This window comes from Macaca fascicularis, chromosome 2, assembly GCF_037993035.2.
Source record: "Macaca fascicularis isolate 582-1 chromosome 2, T2T-MFA8v1.1".
Taxonomy (NCBI): Eukaryota; Metazoa; Chordata; class Mammalia; order Primates; family Cercopithecidae; genus Macaca; species Macaca fascicularis.
In genome coordinates this window covers 96,833,864-96,853,373 of record NC_088376.1, presented here as the reverse complement: position 1 = coordinate 96,853,373, position 19,510 = coordinate 96,833,864, and the positions used below count along the sequence as shown (strand labels likewise).

Below are 19,510 nucleotides of genomic sequence, written 5' to 3'. Positions count from 1 at the left end.
AAGGTATTTACCCAATAGTCTGTCATATCAGGAAACAGTGTAATCCAGGGAACTGTGCACAGTAAACAGGAAAAAACCTTTTAGTTTTCACTGCTAGACACTTACCTGATCAAAAAGTGTTCTGTTTACAAACAAGGTGTTGTCAGGCTTTGCAAGCTGCCGAGCAAGGAAGGTAAAGAGACATCCTACTTGTGAGGGGGTAAAGTCTGAATTCTCCACCATAACCTGAGGAGCAAAGGAGACCATTTATTCAATACACCATCTGGTTTGATGCAAAAATATATACAATTAGAAGAGGGGATAGCCTCATTACTGAAGACTCATAAAAAGATCCTTTTATTGACTGTGCAACAGTTGAATTCAACGCCATTTAGAAGAAGCACAAATACTTGCATACTCTGAAAACATTTCAGTGATTTCTGGCCTACTTCTATCACACTTTGGATGAGAACTGAATTGATAAAGAGGTAGAGATGTAAATTGTAGTATTTCAAAGAAATATTAATCATGTTTCCCTCAGGAATTCTTAGAGAACCCTTCTACAACTAATTTTTTGTTGTTGTTGTTGAGATGGAATCTCACTCTGTTGCCCAAGTTTGTGTGCAATGGCATGATCTTGGCTCATTGCAACCTCCACCTCTTGGGTTCAAGTGATTCTCCTGCCTCAGCCTCCCAAGTAGCGGGGACTACAGGCGTGTGCCACCACGCCTGGTTAATTTTTGTATTTTTAATAGAGACAAAGTTTCACCATGTTGGCCAGGCTGGTCTTGTACAGTTAAATTTAAATAGCCCTACTAAAAATCTGTCCATCAGCAACGGAAGAAGAAAGCTGCTTTGAGGTTTGAGAGTAAGACAACTGAGAGTCAAGGTAGCCCAGAGAAGTTAGCTATCACACAGACCAATGAAGTGAATGGCTTCGGCCTTGTATCAAGCAGTTCCTTGAAGACATGGTTTTGTATAACAGGCTTTTTACGACACACACGGTTATCAAATCATAGCCATTCCTCTGGCTTTAACTCAGCTCTCATTTCCTAAGTACTCACTATGTGTAAGAGGCTATAAGTGTCTTTAAGAAAATTAGGAACAAGAAAGAAAAGACAGACACATCTTAAACAAAAGGCATAATATAATGACTGCTATTATAAAGGCACAAATGATTAAAATTTTAATTCAACTGGTTAGAGAGGGAATTTGAAAAGAAATGAGAAGAATAGCTTTGAAGCTAAGTTTTAAAGCCTGTGCAGAAATTTTGACAAGGGGAAATGTCAATAGAAAAGGCAAACCTGGCAAAGAGAAGAGTGAGAGCAAAATCATGGACACAGAAAAACACACAATTGTTAGGGGGAACAACAATATTTATTAGAATGCAGCAGCATGCAGGAAGAGGGAAACAATAGATTAAAAGGGAAGATGAGGCCTCAAATGTCATCCTAAGGAATCTGGAATGTATTCTATAGAAAACTGGCGAGCTACTAAACATGTTCCACCAGGGGGGTTGATCATGACCAGTACTGTGCTTAGGAAAATTATCCGATCAGCAGTGCATGGGATAAAATTAACAGAAGAAAGAAACACAAGGCAGGGAGAGCAAGATACAAGCGACTGCAGGAGTCTAAGGGAGAGACCAAAGGGCTCTTAAGTAGGGCAGTGATCATGAAAATGGAAAGAGGCAGAGAGAGTGGGGACAGGACAATTATTTCTATGCGTGGAACCATGTGGTTCAAGGAGCAATGAAAAAGGACAGACTTTGAGCCTGATTGGCAGGTGGGATAATGATGCTATTAACAGAGAGAATACAGAAGTGGGGGAGGGAAGACCACCACGTACTGTTTTGAGCGAGCTGAGTTCATGGGGGCAACTCTACAACAAATTAGGGTATAGTACCCTCACACATCTATCAAAAAGTTCCAAGTTCCCTCCTTCCATCCTCCACACAAAGATAAAGCACCAGGTTTCTCCCATTATACAACATTCCCTAGCTTTTGACCTACTTCCTCTTACATCCCTTTCTTTTACCCTTTTTGCTTTTAGTCCAGTAATCATTGCTTGCCAAGTGCATACTCATTATTAGAATATGTGGGTATTTCAAGTTATAAAAACTCTATCATATATATATATATATATATATATATATATATATATATATATATATATATATATATAAAAGAAGTCCCTCATCACCTCAACGAGTTTCTAATTGGTTATTATCCTACAAAAGGCCATTTCCTTTCCATTTCTTCTTTGGCCTCTTTCAGAGACCATGCTTACAAATTTTCCGGGCAATGTAAGAAGTCACAAATTAATAGATGTTTCCTCTCTGCAGCCATTCAGCACACATGATAACACCCATTGGCCTGTTCTCTGGTCACTGCCTATACTCCTCCTCTCACTGGCTCCCTCACAAGTACACTTTAACCAATTAGCATATCTCTAGCACTAGAAATGAGAAAAATAATCTCCAAAGCTCATTCTTCACTGACCCAAGGTAAACACTATCAAGACAACATACAAGAATGGCAAGTCACCAACAGGAATAGTCAAGTACTTGTGGAGCTTTCTCTTCATTTGGATTACTCTTCCAACTTAGTATAGTTTTAAACTCAAATTGCAATTTAACCAACTTACATTTACCTGACACCTACTGGGTTACAGGCATTGTGCTGGATCTGTTCTAAGCAGGCTAAAACAATGACCAAATATTATAATAATAATAATAATTAGAATAATCCTCAGTCTCTACATTCAAGAAGCTCAAGTCTAGATAAGACAGATAAGAAAATATGTAAATATGACACTACAGTGTGCTAACTGAAGCATAAAGTGTTGGCTGAGCACAGACAAGGAGCCAACTAATCAACCTAGATGTGTGGGAGAGTGTTCAAAAGAGTTTCTCATAGATGATATTTCAGTTAAGTCTTGGAAAATGATTAGGAACTTGCCAGTCAGTGAAAGGAAAGGAAAAGGCATGACAGGCTGAAAGAAAACCCTTGCAAAGAACATAAACCATGAACACACCACAGAGAGTCTAGTGAATTCTAATAATTTAATATGGTTGAGGGTACGTAATACAAGGTGTGTGGGGAAGGATGACAAGGTGGATGAGAGAAGGGACCAGTTATAGAGACCTAGTCAGGACCAGAAAATATAGAGGGATCTTGGATATTCAACAGTTTAGACGGGTATGGCAGAAACTATTACTTATGCTCCAACATCTAGTCTTCCTTCCTTAGAAACAGAACTCCTCAAGGCTGGGCGCAGTGGCTCACACCTGTAATCCCAGCACTTTGGGAGCCTGAGGCGGGCAGATTACCTGAGGTCAGGAGTTTGAGACTAACCTGGCCAACATGGTGAAAACCCCGTCTTTACTAAAAATACAGAAATTAGCTGGGTATGGTGGCAGGCGCCTCTAATTCTAGCTACTCTGGAGGCTGAGGCAGGAGAATCGCTCAAAGCCAGGAGATGGAGGGTGTAGGGAGCTGAGATCGTGCCACTGCACTCTAGCCTGGGCAACAGAGCAAGACTCAGTCTCAAAAAGGAGGAGGAGGAGGAGAAGGAGGAGGGAAGAAAGAAGAAAAAGAAGGAAGAAGAAGGAAGAAGAAGGAGGAGGAGGAGGAAGAAGAAGAGGAGAAGGAGGGGAAGGAGGAGGAGGGGGAGGAGAAGGAGGGGGAGGAGGAGGAGGGGGAGGAGGAGGAGGGGGAGGAGGAGGAGGGGGAGGAGGAGGAGGGGGAGGAGGAGGGGGAGGAGGAGGGGGAGGAGGAGGGGGAGGAGGAGGAGGGGGAGGAGGAGGGGGAGGAGGAGGAGGGGGAGGAGGAGGGGGAGGAGGAGGGGGAGGAGGAGGAGGGGGAGGAGGAGGGGGAGGAGGAGGAGGGGGAGGAGGAGGAGGGGGAGGAGGAGGAGGGGGAGGAGGAGGAGGAAGAAGAAGAAGAAGAAGAAGAAGGAGAAGAAAAAAAAAAAAGAACTCATGTTTAGCTAAGCACATGGTTACCAAGAATACAGACAATGTTTCTCCATCTCCCCCACCAACTAAGGAGCCTCATATGGTGTAAGCAGAATTGTATTACACAGCTTTTAAGAAGTTTCCTTAAGGAGAGGGAACATTTTCTTTGTTTCTTCATTTTTCTCTACGTGGCTAGAATGCAGAGGTAATGGCAGGAGCCTCAGCAGCCATTCTGGATGGAAAGACAGAAATCATATACTAAGTGTAATACTAAGACAGAAGGAATCTGCGTCCCTGAGAAGTTTATGAAGTCACTCTAGTAGACCAGGTAGCCTACTTCCAGACTTCTATGAGAAAAATTAATTCCTATCACAATTAAACTACTGTTATTTTGAGTTTTCTCTCACTCACAGCAGAACTTAATTCTAAATGACCAATAGGAAGCCACAGAAGAATATTAGGTAGAAGAAAGGCAAGATCACAAATTAAAGGAGGACATAGATTGGGAACAAATCTAGGTGAAAATTCTCCATATTAGCCATCTGAATCAAACTGGCATTATCTGACAGGTTAGCAATCCTGTTCTCATAATCATCACTGCCTGTCTTACAAGGTTAAATTAATATTAACTGATAGCACAAAAGAAATAATGTATATAAATATGCTTTGGAAATTATACAGAATGAGTATAAATGTAATATTTTGATGTTATGTACAACTAGAAAACACCTGAATTCTGGTCTCTTGTCCACAATAATTCTTTCTTTTAATGTTGAAAACTCTATTTTACAGTCAAATGAACAAAATAAAAACTCTAAGCTTTCAACTACAAGAGGAAACTGGCCTGCCTGAAGTCATGCAGATGGAAAAGAAAAGAACCTTCCCCTGCATTCTTCATTAGCAACAGCATCAATCTCAAAATAGCTTTCTGCTGAATCTAATTAGATTTATACTGGGATGATCATTTCTCTGTGCCTCAAATCATTCTTAAGTGTCATCCAACATCTCAGTGCCATGACAGAATACGGCACTGCCTTAGCAACAAAGTGAAGTTGGTATGAGACAGAGGAAGATTCTTCACATTGTTTTCTCAAAGCACTTTGAAGTTAGTCTCTATTATTACATGTAAATCATACTAATATAGCAATTATCACCATATGCCTTTCTCACAGTAGGGCTCTCTATTCTGGTCCCCAGTCTAAAGCTAACATACACTAAAATTTTTTTTAAATAAATGATTAGTACTTAATTCAGCTCTTGAGGACAAAGACACCATAATAAAATTTTAAGATATGAGTCCAAGAAACCACTTAACAAGATTTTATAACCTGCTATAAAAAAACTCAACTATCTTAATATAAATATCATATAAAGACATGTATTCTTTGAATACTTACTTTCAACAAAATATCCACAATTCGCTGTTGATATTCCACAGCTTGCTTGTCATTTTTAAAATCTTCAAAAGTCTAAAAGGGAGAAATAAATGTTTAAAAGTAATTATTATTTGCACATTGTAAAAGAAAACAAGTTATCAAATTCTTGTTAGTAAAATCCAAGTAATTTCCCAAATAAGATAACTATTCCTCATTAAACTTGTCTTATACACCTTGAGTGACGTTATTTTTAGTGAGTCAAGTAGGAAGCTACGGTATTTAATATTGCACAGTACTCTGAGACTTAAAAAAAAAAAATCACAAATAAGAATTTGAGAAAGGAAGGAAGGCAAAGTCCATAAGAAAAAAAAAGAAAAAAGAGAGAGAGATAACACTAACAAAAAGAGGTAATTTGGGAGCAAAGGTTTGAGAACAGAGGGATAAAATACATGTTCAGCCATCATTCAGTCTATGTTATTTGGAAATAACTGAGACCCAGTTTATTAAGTGTCATAAAAATAACTTTCATAATTTTCATGACAATTAAGAAAAATGATGTCCAAAGATAGCATTAAAAAAATTATTATGGTAAAAAAGTTAAAATTATCAAGCCTACTTACTGATCTCAAAACACTGCCAACTATGGCAACTTTCATTTTATGTAACTGATCAAGCAGAGCCAAAATACTTTGAATATAATATGCATCACAATAAATTACAATACCAGATTCTGTTTGTCAGTATATAACAGCATGTCACAAAAAAAGTAGTACATATAGTATATGTGAAAAAAATGAGATTATGTCCACTATCAAAAAATTGAAATGAAAATTTTTACTGAACAGTAAGAATGATGAAAGACTTAAAGATCGTTCCTATGGTTTTCACTTAGTTCATTTGATTCTGAGAAATGTTTAAATCCACATAGCGCTAATTTATTGCTATTTCCTTGAAACAAGAAAATGAACTACACATTGTCCCAGTAGACTAAAAATAAAAAGGAATTTAACAGCCATGAACTTTCAAGACATCATAGTCCTGTTCAAACAAGAGTAATTACTGTTCTTCAAATGGGCCTGAATTTCCCCCAGTTTCTCCAAAGCACCTTTGTTCAAGCTGTTCTCTTATTAGCATGTCCTTCCCTTCCCTCTCCTGTTTGATGCACAGAAAAACAAAATATTCTAGACTTTTTTTTTTAGCTAGTCTGCTTTACTGCCAGGTAGCTGGGAAATGCTGAAACGAGTTACCAAGGAGACTGTAGGAACTCACTGTGGAAAGCTCAAATAGAAGTTATTCTGATGTATATATGGGTTAAATATGACTCTGACTGAAGACAGGAAGACAGACTACAAAGTCTCTCTCAGTTCTATCTTCGGATTCATGAGAACAACAAACACACACATACATAGACACCCATCCCTGCCTGCTAAAGTGAGATATCACTCTACAGGTACAAAGGGAAAGTACCATCTGCTAATACAAGTGCTATTCAACTAAAAAACAAAACCATGGAGAATTAACACATGCATTTAAAAACTACAGCAGTGACAGCAAGTAAAAAAGAATTTCCTTCACCATTTTCCTTTTGGCAGCACGTAGTCACTCCTTTGAAACAGACACTGATAGTATGATTCTGTGAACATAATTAACTGGTAATACACTACGGTGTGAATATTATGATATGCTTCATGACTATTTTGGTGGTAGTTAACATCTGCCACCAAAATGGCACATTGTTAGACCATTATCATCCCACAAAAATGCTTTTAACTATGGATGTTTACTAGAGGACTAATATGCAAAGATGTCCTAATGGAGAATTACAGTTTCTGAAGTACAAAGGTAGACCTAAAACCCAAGTTGTAAGTCATCTGTGCATTTGGACATTAAAAATTATTTCTGTAGTACTTTACAAATTACTATGGGGTTTCTGTAAAATAATGATAGCAAGCTAACTCCTAATCCAGGGGTCAACATTCTCTGTAAAGAGCCAGACAGTAAATATTTGTGGCTTTGGGGCTACATATGGCCTCCATCACAGATTCTTCTTCTTTATGAGGCTGATTTGCCTCTTAAAATATCTTTCAAATCCTTTCACATCTCGGTATCCCCACTGTCACTGCCCTAATTTAAGCCACCATTATCTTCTATTTAGATTACTACAAAATTTACTAACAGATCTCCCTGCCTCCATCTTATCTCATTTCAATCCATTTGTATGCCCCCAAATTCATGTTGAGAACCTATCACCAATGTGATGGTTTTAGGAGGTAAGCCTCTCGGAGGTGTGCCTAAACCAACAGAATCTGCCAGCACCTTGATCTTGGACTTCCCAGACTCTAGAACTGTGAGAAATACATTTCTGTTGTTTGTGAGCCACCCAATCTATGGCATTTTGTTATAGTAGCTCAAACTGACTAAGACACAAGAGTTAGAGGGAATGTTTTTAAAGTATAAAATTAATATATTTTCCTTCCTAAAAGGCTTCAATGGCTACCAACTGCTATAGTATAAAGTCCAAATTATGGCCAGGGGTGGTGGCTTATGCCTGTAATCCCAGCACTTTGGGAGATCAAGGGGGGCAGATCACCTGAGGTCAGGAGTTCCAGACCATCTTGGCCAACATGGTGAAACCCCGTCTCTACTAAAAATACAAAAATTAGCCAGGCATGGTGATGTGCATCTATGATCCTGGCTACTGGGGAGGCTGAGGCAGGAAAATCACTTGAACCTGGGAGGCAGAGGTTGCAGTGAGCCAAGACCGTGCCATTGCACTCTAGCCTGGGAGACAAGAGCGAAGCTCCACCTCAAAAATGAGGGAAGGAGGGAAGGAGAGAGGGAGAGAGGGAAGGAGGGAGGGAGGGAGAGAGGGAAGGAGGAAGGGAGGGAAGGAAGGGAGGGAAAGAAGGGAAGGAGGGGAGGGAGGGGAGGGAGGGAGGGAGGGGAGGGAGGGAGGGAGGGAAGGAAGGAAGGGAAGGAAGTCCAGATTTTTTACTGCAGATTACAAAACTCGTTATCTGCCTGCCTCTCTGGATTTGTTTCTCTCTGCACTTCTCCTTATACTTAAAAGATGCAGCTATATTGAATTTTTTTCAATTACTTGAATACTCGTTGCTCTGTCTCATTTCCAGGCTTTTTAAAATATTCAGCCCTCTGCCTACAATATTTTTTCCTACCCTTCCCCTGACTAACTTCTATTCAGACTCAGTGTAGACACCATTTTATCTAAGAAACATTCCCTAACGCTCCATTAGGTGCCCCTCATTAAGTGTTCCTATAGCATCCTGTACTTCCCCTAAGGCATGTATTACACTGTGCTATAATTATTTATCTACAAGTCTGGATCCTCTTCCTCCACAAAAGCAAAGTTTATATCTTGTTGGCCAAGGCTGCATGCCCTAATGAGGATAGTACGTGGGATACGCCATGAACTCAAATTTTTGTCAACCAAATCAGAGATTGTTTTGCAGCCTTACTATAAATCCCAGTGTCATAATTCAGACATCAGCATAATTCCACATGTGTTTCGGTGCTACCACAGCCCTTAAAGAAATAAGAATTACATTAAGTTCTTTGTTTTCTCTAACACTCTTTCTGCCCCATCACTTCCTGTTTCTTTTTTTCCTATGTGTCAGTCACCAACTACCTTTATGTTCCCCTCTGGACATTTAAAATTTCCTAAACCAACTACATCTGACTTCTAAGTTTCTCCTTCCCTTCGTTCTATGCAATTAAAGTTACTACTTCTGATGTCAGATTTTCAAATTAAACCAATTCAAATGATAATAACCTTCTCATGAGTACTTACCGTTTTAAAATAATAGTTTATTATATTTATATAATTCAATTTATAAAAGTAGTATATGCTTATTAGGGAAATTTGCTTCATCTCACAGAGTGAATCACTATTAATATTTAGGTGTATTTCCATCCTTTTTTTCTCCAAATACTGTGTACATGTGTGTTTTGCATATTTGTGTGCCTGCTACTTTTGCTAAACGCTATAATATAAGCATTTTCCATAATATCAAAAGTTTTTCAAAAAACAACTATAATACTATTTAATTCAGAAGATATATTATGTTTTATCTAATTGTTCCCCAGGGGCATTTTCACGGACAACCTGGCTCACCCAAATTGTACATATTCATCCCTAATTGAACATGTATAAGGGTGTTTTTTCAGCAAAAAGCTTCCATGTTCCATTTCAACTCCAGCTATTTTTACTATCATCACTACCACATCTCCTTCAACATCTCCCTTCCATATTTAGTATGCCAGGCAATATAATTTATGAAATCAAAGATGCACTACATCTAACTCAGTTCTCCTTAACTTTTTGATGAGTGTGTGTTAGAGAGAGAGGGAGAAAGAGAGAGAAGGAGAGAGGGAGGGAAGGAGGGAGGGATAGAAGGAGGGAGGGAGGAAGAGGGGAGGAAGGGAGGAAGGCAAAGAACTAGAGAAAAAAAAATGGGTGGCACAGCAAAATTAAACATTTGAAACCCTGACTTACTGCTAGTGCATAAAATCTATACCTGCATAATAATTATGATTTTTCTATTAAAAAATATTGCTTTGTCTTTTTTCTTTTTTTGAGAGAGTCTCTCTTTGTAGCTCAGGCTGGAGTGCAATGGCACAATCTCAGCTCACTGCAACCTCCGGCTCCCAGGTTCAAGCAATTCTCGTGCCTCAGCCTCCTAAGTAGCTGGGATACAGGCGCCCACCACCATGCCCGGCTAAGTTTTGTATTATTAGTAGAGATGGGGTTTTGCCATGTTGGCCAGGCTGGTCTGGAACTCCTGACCTCAGGTGATCTGCCCGCCTCGGCCTGCCAAAGTGTTGGGATTACAGGCGTTGAGCCACCGCGCCCCACCAAAAAATTATTGCTCTGTCTTCTTTGAAAACACCTCAAAATAAGACTATCTCTTACCAGTGCCAATACATTGAGAAATTCTCTTGTGTCAAAATGTAGCAAAGTCCGAATGTAAGGATAGATTTCTTCCTCAGGAGAAGCCTCTGCTGAATGCAGGCGAATTAGAAATTCAAAAACCTGAAAGTTGGAAAAAAAATGTTGATTATTTTCTCACCTTACAAAGTATCCTGCTGAAGCAGTGATTTCCATTTGGATAAAATAAAGGCAGGCTGAATTCAGTTTAAATTGCTACTATATTTTAAGTTCTCTCTTAAATTCTCTCTCAGCTCTAATTATTGACTTTAGTAATAGTGTATAAGTTCTCTCCTGTAACAGGCGATAGCTCCTGACACACGTGGAAGCCTCAACTGCAATTTGTCTTCAGTGCATCTTAACAAGAGACGGAGAACAGTCAAAAGGCTATGAAAATAGTACCAACCTGGTTTTTAACCAAGGGAACAAGATCTTCAGGGATGTCACCAAGGGGATAGGCACGACCTGCTAGACAACAGCTGGAAGAAAAGAATGAGAATGGATCTGGTGACTTGTAAAGCAGATAACTTTCAAGCGAGTTAACACATTGTTTCTCAAACTTGAGATACTAGTTCAATTTGTTAAGTAGGCTCAGCTTTTGTCAGGTCATGTTCCAAAGCAGGTCAAGATGACACCCAGTTTAGAAAACGTGGGCAACAGATAGGGGGGTGAGGTAATGCATCCTGTGACTGAGTAGGAGCTTTCATTTCTTCATATGTTTCCTAAGAAAAACCAATGCTCTATTAAAGGGACAAGAAGGAATGAAGACGGACTTCTAAAGGCCTCATACCCAGCGTCTAGAAAGATAGTGCCTAATGGCACCATTATACTACGATAAACCTGTTAGAAGCCTGGCATTCTCAGATACTGTTAAACCAGGGGCTCTAACAACGGTATTAAAGATGGGGAAAGAGCTAGGCTAAATGTCTGGAAAATGTCTGCGACAGGACAAACCAGGGAGAGTTAGAATCTGAAGAGAAATTTACCCTACAGTTTTACCTCCAAATCAAACCTTCTTCATGGCTAAAGACTTGCCTTGTGAGTTGAATTACTACAAATGTCATCTGAACATGTCTACCTTCTTTCTATTTTTGGAGGTGGGGAGGGGGCAAATTTTAAACCTTTTTGAACTACAATTTTCAGTGTTAGATTGGAGACAACTGGACACCAGCATATTTTGAAGAGTTTAAAGTACAGATGATAAAGCACTAAGTAAATGCATATTTCTTTCACACTAAAAAATCAATGTAACAAGTGTGAAACAGGTTTCAAAGTTAACTCGTTAGATATGAGCTAAAATGACGTTCTGCTAGGTTCTGCCACCTTCCTGCCAAATAGCCGTCTACCTAAAAGTTCTATCAGGGCTCAATTCTGAGCTGGCACAGTCTACTGGAATGAACTCTGCTCCAGAAGTCCGGGGATAAACATTCTAGTTTTACCTCTGTTACTAACTTTTTCATGATCTGAAAAAGTCTCTTGTCCTCATATATAGACACAACACACATCCCACATAGTTGTCACTAGTAAACGTAAAAAACCCGGGTTTCAACACCAAAGTTTCTCAACCTCAGCCCTACTGATATTTCGGGCCAGATAATTCTTTGTTGTGGGGACTACTGTGTGCGTTGTATGCTGCTTAGCAGCATCCTTGGCCTCTGCCCACTAGATACCAGTAGCACCCCTTCTCTAGCCCTAGTTATACCAACCAAAAATGTCTCTAGATGTTGCCAAACATCTCCAGGGAGTAGGAGACAGAATCATCCATGGTTGAGAACCACTGCTCTACATAAAAGAATTGTGAAAAATGAAAAGTACTATATAGATAAGAGATCATAGTATCTCTAAAAATATAGGAGAAATATAGAAAGAACATACATGCAGATGAATAAGTAAAATGATCTTACCTAATATATACAAGAAGCTTATTGCCCATAACAACTTGTTCATCTAAAATAGAAAGAGAAGTATCTTCAGCAATTTTCTCTCAAAACCTTTTCAGAAAAATAATCTTTATGTAGAAACAGAAAAATAAAACTTGGCATTTACAGTGAGGTAAATATATTCCCAAATAACAGGAAGTTGAGATAAGACCACTTTATTAGCTTTTGAGTTTCCATCAGATTCTTCTCACAGATAAGAGCAATATAAGCTATTTAAAGATAGATGTAGAAGGAATAGATCTGAGGGTAGAGATCTATGTATTGTTGGCCTAACCACTAACTTGGGACCAAGGGAAGGTGTAGGGCAGGCAATGAGTTGATGAACTGTACATCAGAACCAATTAATTAATATTAAGGCATAACCATACTGTGTTCTTATTTGTAATATGGACTTTCACCACCCACAGTGCTCTAGGGCTGAAAAGGCCATTGTTCCCAAATGTTTAAAGTAACAGAATTAAACTAAATGATCTTTAGGGCCCTTTCTATTCTAAGTTACATAAAAATGTAAGATTCTGCCATCTTGTGATGCGAGCCTGTTCTCTGACTAAAGAAATCAGAAAGATAATATGACAAAGTTTGAAGCCAAGGGGTCAAGGGCAACACAGAATGGAGCAGGAGCATCAACAGGGTGAAGTGGCTGGGAACGCCGATAGCGCACAGATGATGGGAATCTGTGGTTGGCAATAATGAAGAGCTGTAGTTTCTATTTTTGATATATGAATCCTGGATATAATGCAAGCAAGTGTATACCTTTAACTTTATCAGTAATCTTTCACAAATACTCAAAATCTGCAATGTTGTTAGTGCATGTAAACTTGAATTGCTCCAAATGTATGAATAATTACATTTTGCTTCTGTTCCAAATGTTATTTGATTCAAATCAACTAGTATGACACATGGTGATCATCACCTGCATGGCATAACAACTTAATGTTTATTGGCTAACTAGATAAACACCAGTGAAAGAAAAAAAAAGTTTCAGGACCCCAAACTCACTATGCCAAAAGGAAAAGTTAAGCTTCGGAACTGAGTCATGTAAAAAACAAAAACAAAAACAAATAAACGAAAAATCTGGCTCCCTTTGGTTCCTAAACAGATTGCTGCAAGATAGAAGGCCATGTCTCCCCAGCCGGCCTCCCTCATCCTGACAATGTAAATTAATAGCTGATGTTCACAAGCACTGGACAAAGATAAGACTAGAAATTATTCCTCAGCCCATCCCAAGACAAATGCATATTTGACTTCTTCCCCTATTCTATGTTTACTTTACCTTCTGTAAAATGCAGATTTACTGAGCATGAGACAAATACATAATTAAGTGTTCCTCTTTTCCCTCTTGCCCCCTCTCTAATCCTTAAACCCTGAAGTTCTCGAAATCCTCTGTGGAAAAAGCACAAGCTGAAGATCCTACTGTAGCTTGTGTCTCTTTCTCCCAGTGTGTCTCTCTCTCAACCATGGTAAAATAAGCCTCTAAACTGATTGAGACTTGTCTCAGACATTTTTTGATTTACACACCTTTCTTGCTGGAAATCTCAGGCAGAATATATCTAGCTCATGATATTCCTAGCGAGAGTTAAATGTATTTGTTTAACCTACCCATCTCCATTATTCCACTACTGTAAGCTTCTTATGAGCAGAGTCTGTGACATTTCTGTATTTCTAGCATCGAGTATAGTGTCTGGCACATAAGTAGGTAATTAGTAAATTGCTGAAATGAACTGACATAGTACTTAATTTTCTACAACCTTTCTCTTCCCAATATCTTCTTTTAGACAGCTTTTCATTATAAAAGATCATCACTTCCATTCACACATTTTAATTCTCCACTTTCATTTCTGGTAGATATAGATGCGAAAGGCAATTTTCAAATTTGCTTCAAAAAGATTAGGTTCAGGGCTACTATCAGGTACAGGAAGTTAAGACTATCAAATGACTCCCCCACCCCCACCCTTATAGTAAAAAAATGACAAAACCTGGACATCATACAGAAAGGAACTACCTGAAGTTACTAATGAGTTACTGGGGAGTGAGCACAAGCATGAGCTGGTGGGGACTTCAGCCTCATCTGGGGGAGGAGAGACAGGCAGTCACACTGTTCTTCCTGCTGGCCTGTCCCTGAGTAAGCGTACTCTGAATTGCACACATAGGGAGGCATAGAAAGGCCCCTAACCTTCCTGGCACGGGGGTGGGGGCAGGGGATCAGACACACAGGGAGGCATGGAAAGGCCCTAATCTCCCTGGCATGGGGGTGGGGGCGGGGGATTGGAAAAGTGAGGTCAGGAAACCATGAATAGGGAAGGGAGTTGGGGAATCCCAAAAGTGAAAGAATCAAAGAGGAGATCCCCAAACTGTCTGCCCACACCTGGAGAGGATCCATTTACTAAACCAGCACACAGGAAAAAGACTCAAAGCAGCTTAGTCAAAGACAAAAAACCAGGATCAAGAATGGAGCTCCCTCTCTGAAGGTTTTGGAGTGAGGAGAGAAGCACATGGGCTCTGGTGGAGAGTTCCTTCATTTGGAGAAGCGGAGATCGGGAGTTAGCTGTACAAGTAAATTACCACCTCTGTGGCTTTCGGCCCAGGTCTAAGTGCTGTCTGTGTGGCAAGCACAGCAGAGCTGGAGGCCATCACGGAAAAAGCAACAATCTTTCTGGCAAGGGAAACGTGAAGTTAAGAAACATACACAGTTTAAAAATTAGGAGAATCTTGCAAAGGAACGAGAAAGAGGAAGGATCCCCAAACTCTGTCTACCCTCATCACTGACTGACCCCTGAACCATGCGTGTGGATCAGAATCAAAGCAGATCAGCCATCCAGAAATGACCTGAGGAGAGACTGCAGCTGCACAAGAGAGACAGTTTGCAGTTCAAGCCCACCAAGAAAATTATCTGATAAAACAATGGAAAACAATACTCAGTGGTGAAAAATACCTGATAGAACAACGGAGAAGAATATTCACTGGAGAACGCATACTCTCCACACGATGTAACATTCATAATATCCAGATACAGTCCAAAATTACCCAACATGAAAAACCGTGAAAATAAAACATATTTTTCTTAAAAGTGAATCGAATCCAATCCTGAGATGAACAAAATGTGAGAACAAGCAAAGATTTTAAAGCACTATTATAATTATCCTTAAGCAAAAGAAATGGTTTCAGTGCATGAAAATTTCAACAGATAAATGAAGAGTTGCAGCAGAGAAAACAGAAACAAGAACTAAATGGAAATTAGACTGAAAAATATAACTGTTGAACATAAAAAATCACTGAGCAGATTTAACAGTTGAATTGACATGAAGGAGTTAAGAGCAAATGAATCAGAAGGAAGAGAATAGAAATCATCCAAGGTGAAAAACAGAGAGGAAAAAAGACCAAACAGAACACAGTCAAAACCCAGAGAAACAGACCTCAGAAGTGGTGGGGTAAGGACCTGCAAAAATCTCCTCCATAAAAGCAATACTAATACTGGTAAAAACTGTCAAATTGGCTTTTTCAGAACTCTTGAAATTAACTAAAAATTTGCCATAATCTGAGGAAAATTTATTCAGAAAAATGCCTGAATCTCAGGAAGACCAGTGAATTTTAGAGTTTTAACTTTATGTATTGCCATCTCCCTTTCTCCAACTCTACTGTAGTTTTGAAAATTAATTATTGCCTTACAACTTGGGCAGCTGTGAAAACAAGTAGAACACAGCGGGTTTGATAGCGACAGGAGGCAGCCAAATGCCTAGGCAGATAGGGGCGGGTCCCTCGTGAAACCCCACCTTCAAGCCAAAAAACAGCCTGAAGGCTAAAAGACCAGATTACTGGTCGCGGATGAAATCTGCAACATGGAGTGAGAACTTCTGTTTCTGTTTGCACATCCTCTCCCAGTTGATTCTTTCTGAATAATGTCTTTTAACTAACTGAATGTTGCCTTTTCCAATACTGCTATGGCCTGTCCCTCCCCTATTCTGAGCCCATAGTAGCCCCAGACTCACCACATTGAGGGGACTTTCCCGCCTTCGGGTAGCGGGACCACCCCCGCATCCCCTCTCTGCAGAAAGCCATTTCATCACTCAATAAAACTCCCCACCTTGCTCACTCTTCAATTGTCAGCGTATCCTCATTCTTCTTGGATGCTGGACAAGAGCTGGGGAGCCACCAAGTGCAGGTACCCAGAAAGGCTGTTACACTGGCCTTTTGCTTTCGCTGGCAAAGGGCAGCCACCCCACACAATGGGGCCAGGGGCCGACCAACTGCTAACATGCTGCCTTCCATCAGGCTGTGGATGGTAAAACTGAAAGAGCTAATTAGCACACTAACACCCCATCTGGGGCTTCAGGGTTGTGGGCACCCTTGTCTGGGTGCTGCTGCATTCCCCTCAAGGCCACGGGCCTCACATGGAGCTTGCTCCTGTGTCAGCGCTTGGAGTGGCCAGCCAGATCCCATACTCGCTTGCTCATGTGCTCCCTCCCACAAGGGGCTGAGCGCAGCAGGCCAAGTAGACAGGGTGCCCCTGCTGCACGTCCGGCAAAAGGCCGAGAGAAAATTCCTGTGTCAATCTTGTAGCCCCTCAAATGCCCCATCCTCAGAAAATTGTCACTACTTGACCTATCTGGCAGCTGACTTAAAAGCTCCATTTTCAGGGCTTATCTTTTTTTTGCCCTAACTCAGAACTCACTCTGTGGGAACAGCACTATCCCCAGGACATTTGTGGAAACAGTCAGTGCCATTGTTCAACATTATAGCGGGCTGAGACAGTGTTAGTAGTTGGGACTAATAAGTGGTGCACCAAAAACCTTAAAAGGAAAAACTGGAGAACGGGAGATCTGCGGGGGCTTTTGAAAAGTTCTAACATATTCCTGGAATTCTAAAAGGGTGTATGCATATAAAGGGCTTTGCACATACCCAGGGAAATTCTCAAAGGCCCTAATTTATAACCCATGGCTGACTTTGCAGCTCTGTGCAGGCAGGAAGGGAAGGCTACAGCAGAATTCTAAACTGCCTGCCAAAGAACTGAAAATTCCAAGATAAAATGAAGCAAGAACTGATAGGATTAAAGTGAGAGAGGGACAATTCAACAATATTTGGAGACTTCAATATCCCACTTTCAAAAACAGAACAATCAGTAGAAGATGAACAGGAAATAGAAGACTTGAACAAAACTATAAGCAAATAGACCTAACAGACAAAGAAGCCCAGAGAATTTCACCCCAAAATATGGCACCATGGTATGCAGATTATTTTAAATGAAGGGTCCTTCAAGGTCAGCATATGCTGGGAGAGACTTGTGAAAGGAAAATAAATCTTGTGACCCCAAAATCACTAAGCCAAAGGGAAAAGTCAAGCTGGGAACTAATGTCAGGCAAACCTGATCCCATTCTATCCCTAAATAAGACAGCTACAAAGATAAGAAGCTACATACCTCCCTCACAATTTACCCACAAGGAAATTCCTTGTGGACAAAGGGTAGACAGAACTCAAAGTCATCCCTTTGAGGCTCACCTGAGACAAATGCATATCTAATTGATTCCTCTGACCTATTGTTTATGTAAAAATGGAGATTCACTGAGCCAGACTAAATTGTGTATTCAGTGGAAGGCTGATCAAGGACTCAAAAGAATGCAACCTTTTGTCTCTGACCTACTTCTAACCTGGAAGCCCTCACTTCGAGTTGTCCTGCCTTACCAGACTGAACCAACGTACATCTTAAACATATCGATGGATGTCTCATGTCTTCCTAAAATGTATAAAAGCAAGCTGCCCATCTCAGACACGTGTCGTTAGGACCCTGAGGCTGTGTCACCGGTGCATCCTTAACCTTGGGAAGATAAATTTTCTAAACAGACTGAGGCCTGGGTTAACAGGCCTGGGTTCACTATTTTTCCACTCTTCTGCCAAGTGAGGACACAATGTTTGTTCCCACTTGCCCTTCCAACTTCCACCACGTGAGGACACAGCAAGAAGGCCTTCATGAGACACCAGGTGCCAGCACCTGGATTTTGGACTTCTCAGCCACCAGAACTGTAAGACATAAGTTTGTCTTACCCAGTCTTAGGTATTCTGTTACAGCAGCACAAAACAGACCAAAACAACTAATAATGTTAAAACTTCCAATAAAGAAAAGCCCAGGCCCACATGGCTTCATATTGAATTCTACCAAACATTAAAAAAGTTAACACTAATCCTTCACAAACTCTTCCAAAAAATAAGAGAGAATACTTCCTAACTCATTCTATGAGGCAAAAATACCAAGACACACTAATAACAACACTGGTATTCTTTTGATAACAAGATATCAAAAGAAAACAAAACTGTAGAACAATATCTCTTATGAATATAGACACACAAATCCTTGAGAAATAGTAGCAAACTGAATCCAGCAACATAGTTAAAACATTATATACCAAGTGAGATTTATCCCAAGAATGCAAGGTTGGCTTAACATACAGAATTAAATAGATCATATCAATAAAATAAAGGACAAAATCCACAAGATAATCTTAACAGATGCAGAAAAAGCATCTGTTAAATCCAACAGTCTTTCATGTTAGAAACACTCAAACTGGGTAAAGAAAACTTCATTGAATGGGTAAGACTATCTACATCAAATTTAATGATGAAATATTGAGTGCTTTCCCCCAGTATCAAGAAAATAAGACATCCATTCTTGCCACTTTTGTTCAACACTGTGTTAGTGGGTGTAGCCGGCCCAATTAGGGAATAAAAACAAAGGCATCTAGATTAGAAAGAAAAAAGTATAATTATTTTTATTTGCAGATGACATAATCTATATTTTCCTTAGCAAGTTCTAAGAAATTAACTTTAAAAATTAGAACTAATAAATGAATACAGCAAGGACGTAGGATACAAGGTCAATATACAAAAATCACACTAGCAATTAACATCCTATTTCACACTAGCAATTAATACCCTGAAAATAAAATTAAGAAAACAATTCCATTTATAAGAGCATCAAGGTGAATAAAATACTTAGGAAGTATATGACCTATACATTAAAAACTGCAAAATATCATTGAAAAAAAAGTAATGAAGACCTAAATAAAATGAAAAGATATGCTGTGTTCATGAACTGAAAGATTTGGTAATATTAGGATAGTAATAAAATTGATATACAGATTCAAAGCAATCCTTATGAAAATCCCAGCTGCCTTTTCTGCAGAAAAGTGGAAAGCAAAGTGACTTTAAGACCAAAATAACCTGGGTACAGTGGCTGACTCACACCTATAATCTCAGCTACTTGGGAGGCTGAGGTGGGAGGATTGCTTGAGGCCAGGAGTTCAAGATCAGCCTGGGCAACATA

The 19,510-nt window shown here is 39.7% G+C and overlaps 1 protein-coding gene across 6 annotated transcripts in view; it reads right to left on the bottom strand.

Annotated features, from left to right (window-relative positions):
* The window catches only part of VPS8 (VPS8 subunit of CORVET complex), a 302,825-nt gene that overhangs the window by 136,039 nt on the left and 147,276 nt on the right, over positions 1–19,510 (bottom strand). For all 6 annotated transcript variants that reach the window (XM_065540320.1, XM_065540319.1, XM_065540318.1 and 3 more), the window contains 5 exons: positions 12,163–12,205; positions 10,665–10,737; positions 10,244–10,363; positions 5,335–5,406; positions 106–225 (listed from right to left, as the gene is read on the bottom strand). In XM_065540320.1, the coding sequence (XP_065396392.1) occupies positions 106–225; positions 5,335–5,406; positions 10,244–10,363; positions 10,665–10,737; positions 12,163–12,205 (428 nt within the window). The remainder of the gene's footprint in view (positions 1–105; positions 226–5,334; positions 5,407–10,243; positions 10,364–10,664; positions 10,738–12,162; positions 12,206–19,510) is intronic.